This window comes from Stomoxys calcitrans, chromosome 2 (assembly GCF_963082655.1).
Source record: "Stomoxys calcitrans chromosome 2, idStoCalc2.1, whole genome shotgun sequence".
Classification (NCBI taxonomy): Eukaryota; Metazoa; Arthropoda; class Insecta; order Diptera; family Muscidae; genus Stomoxys; species Stomoxys calcitrans.
Genome location: NC_081553.1, coordinates 83,646,934 through 83,649,838, shown reverse-complemented (window position 1 = coordinate 83,649,838; position 2,905 = coordinate 83,646,934). Strand labels below are relative to the sequence as shown.

At 37.6% G+C, this 2,905-nt stretch overlaps 1 protein-coding gene across 1 annotated transcript; it reads right to left on the bottom strand.

Annotated features, from left to right (window-relative positions):
- Positions 1–228: 228 nt before the first annotated feature.
- On the bottom strand, positions 229–2,127 carry LOC131995054 (alkaline phosphatase 4-like). Its single transcript, XM_059362728.1, has 3 exons — positions 1,872–2,127; positions 1,124–1,807; positions 229–1,053 (listed from the first exon to the last, which is right to left on the bottom strand). Exons 1-3 carry the CDS (start codon positions 2,091–2,093, stop codon positions 403–405), a joined length of 1,557 nt encoding a protein of 518 aa, XP_059218711.1. The 5' UTR covers positions 2,094–2,127; the 3' UTR covers positions 229–402.
- Positions 2,128–2,905: the final 778 nt, after the last annotated feature.

The window sequence follows — 2,905 nt, the reverse complement described above, 5'->3', positions numbered from 1 at the left end:
TAGCTTAGTTATATGCCATTTCCAGGACCATTTAGGTCTTCCTGCATAGCTGATTCAGATTCCTTCCCCTTAGAATTATTAAAACATCGTCTGCATCGTAGAAGGAGTGGCGATAAAATACCCCAAGTATCATGAGCAACAACTAAGCATACAAAAAAACTGTCGAATTTCAAGTTTAGATGACGACCACCATCCATTGTGCGTGTCCCCTTGGAAAAAACATAACTATACTGCAATGACAAGACAGCATTTTTTTCATTCAAGTCTTTTTTAATTCTAAGTTCAACAAGTACTATTTTATACACATTTACAGCCAATTATTTAATTTTTTTTAAATAATATTTACAACAAATTAAAACATTCTAATTATAAAGACTTAAAACAGAAAAACAAAACAAAATTTTACTTAAAAAACTGTACTAAACAAACAGCCAGGATGAGCGTCATTAAAGGCATTGCTGCTAGCATGGCGGAACTTTGGGCACCTTTACGGCAAGTTTCATCGAAATCCTTTGCTGGACCCATGCAACCTGCATAGCTCATGACCCAGGCTAAGTAATGTTGCTCGAAAACTCCTCGTACCAAACTCGAACCAGGTCCATTGGCAAAGACAATGACATCCTCGCCGCCATGAGTTTCATCCTTAAGGGGCACCGTAGACATATGACGATATGTGAGCGAATTACGTTGTTCCTGGCTTATGGTTGAAAAGTTTTTCCAAAAATTAATGGGATTATTTCCCAGCGAGGTATCATTGGCCAAATGATCATAAAAACCAGGGCCATTGGCATACATTATGGTTTCATAAGGCATAGGATCTGAGGCTTTGTTGGCAAATCCTAAAATATCAGAACCTCTTTTAGGATAACCATTTAGGGTCACAGCATGTGAATGATCCGCTGTTACTAGTATAAGAGTCTCTTCAGCATTTGTGTTCTCGAGGGCAGCTTCAATGGCACGATCAAATTCATAGACTTCATGCAGAGCGGCATGAGCATAGTTCTGATGATGGGCCTGATCAATGCGGCCACCTTCAACCATGAGAACATAACCCTGAAATGAGTAGAACAACATTTAGCATTTTTCATTTTCATCAGAAGAGGAAAAACTTTATTATACTTACATTAGAATCTTCACGCTCTAACACTTCGATGGCCGCCTCAGTCATTTCTTTAAGCGAAGGTTCTCCTTTTTCCTTGCCTATGGCATATGTGATATGATTGTTACGGAATAAGCCCAGCAAACGATTGACCTTTTTAAAGTTAACCTCTTCCAATTCCTCTGCATTTTGAACAAATACACGATTCTCATTTCGTATCCTGCCATTTTCCAGCCATTTCTGTGTTAGGTTTAGATCATCTGTACGGCTACAAACCTTTTCGGTACCACCTTCCCATGGTTGTGTTTTCTTTTCATTCGTGTTAGGAGCGCCCAAGGGGCTGAGACCTCCTCCCAAAATTACATTAAATTTATTGCCTGGAGAATTTTCTATTAACTGGCGGGCTATATCCGTGTGAATACCTTTGGCCTCGGGTGGCACTTCTGAATCACATTCCCAATCACGATGATAGACACGGGCATATGTAGCTGCAGGTGTGGCGTGTGTAATACGTGTTGTTGTCACTATACCGGTACGTTTACCCTCGGCCTGGGCCCAATCCATAATGGACGTCAAACGTCCCTGGTTGGCATCTGTCTTGGAACGGTGTACATCCATGCCAATGGCACCATAATCAGCCTTAGTGCCACAAAACATAGCCGTGGCAGTACCTGCAGAATCTGGGACTTGTTTGTCCACATTGTAGGTCTAAAATAATGAGCTATGGTTATGGATACATATCATATTAAAATGTTTTGTTTTGTTAACTTACCTTGGCCAGACCTGTGTAGGGGAATTCATCAAATGTCAATTTTTCCTCCTCGCCAAATCCATGTTTTAAATATTGTCCCTTGTAGATACGTCCCGCTGTTATAGTCGTTAGACCCATGCCATCGCCCACAAATATGATAATATTTCTCGCTTTACGTCTATAGCCATCTTCATGATTTTTCTTGGCATTCTTTATGGTTTTGTCCAATTGTTTCTGGGCCATGTTGTACCAATATTTGGCATCTGGAGATTAAAAGAAAGACCACAGTATGTTTATCAAATACAAAAATTTATTTTATTTAAAATATTTTATTTATTATGAAAAAACTTAAACTTTTTCGTAAAGTTAATTATGATTGAAAATGTCTTTGCCATTTAAACTAAGGGAAAAATAGGCATTTTTAGTTGTTCTATGGAAATTTTCCAAAAGTTCCTTTATGATATATTTTTTAGATTTCCCTGTGTTTTCTGGCGTATCAAATAGAAAGACTGTAGCCAGAGACTTCATTTTGGAAATACAGTCATTTTAAGTTAAACTGAACTAATAACGAACTTGATTTGCTAAATTAAAACAAGTAAGGAAAGGCAAAAGTAGGGCTGTGATGACTGTATAATATCCTACACCTTCTCTATAATTACACATTGAGAGCTACATATATCTAATTTTGATCAATTGTGTGTATCTCGGCGGAAGTTTTCAGATGGGTTATAAAACAATCCGTAACAAATTTCGAACAAATATGTCCAAAGTGTAATATCTACGGTTCTATAAAACAATTCTAAAGGGTGATTTAAGAGCTATAAGAAAATTAAAAAAAAAAACATATAATTCAGAAAAATACATAAAATCTTTATTTAAATCGATAGTACGGTCCAAACAATTTAATGTTTGAAGATTCTTTCATGCAAATGTTGACCGTGACTGCGCCTCAAATGGTCCAATTCGGCATACTCTTTCCAACATTTCGGCCGGTATCTAATGAGTGAATGCTTCAACGTTGCCTTCCAATGCATCAATTGAAGCGGGATTGTCTG

Bases quoted from the DNA above. Each gene is read 5' to 3' on its own strand.
- LOC131995054 (XM_059362728.1), bottom strand. From the start codon at position 2,093: ATGGCCCAGAAACAATTGGACAAAACCATAAAGAATGCCAAGAAAAAT. The intron at 1,808-1,871 runs GTAAGTTAACAA...TCATTATTTTAG, and splicing joins CCTACACAGGTCTGGCCAAG to ACCTACAATGTGGACAAACA. The intron at 1,054-1,123 runs GTAAGTATAATA...TACTCATTTCAG, and splicing joins TAGAGCGTGAAGATTCTAAT to GGTTATGTTCTCATGGTTGA.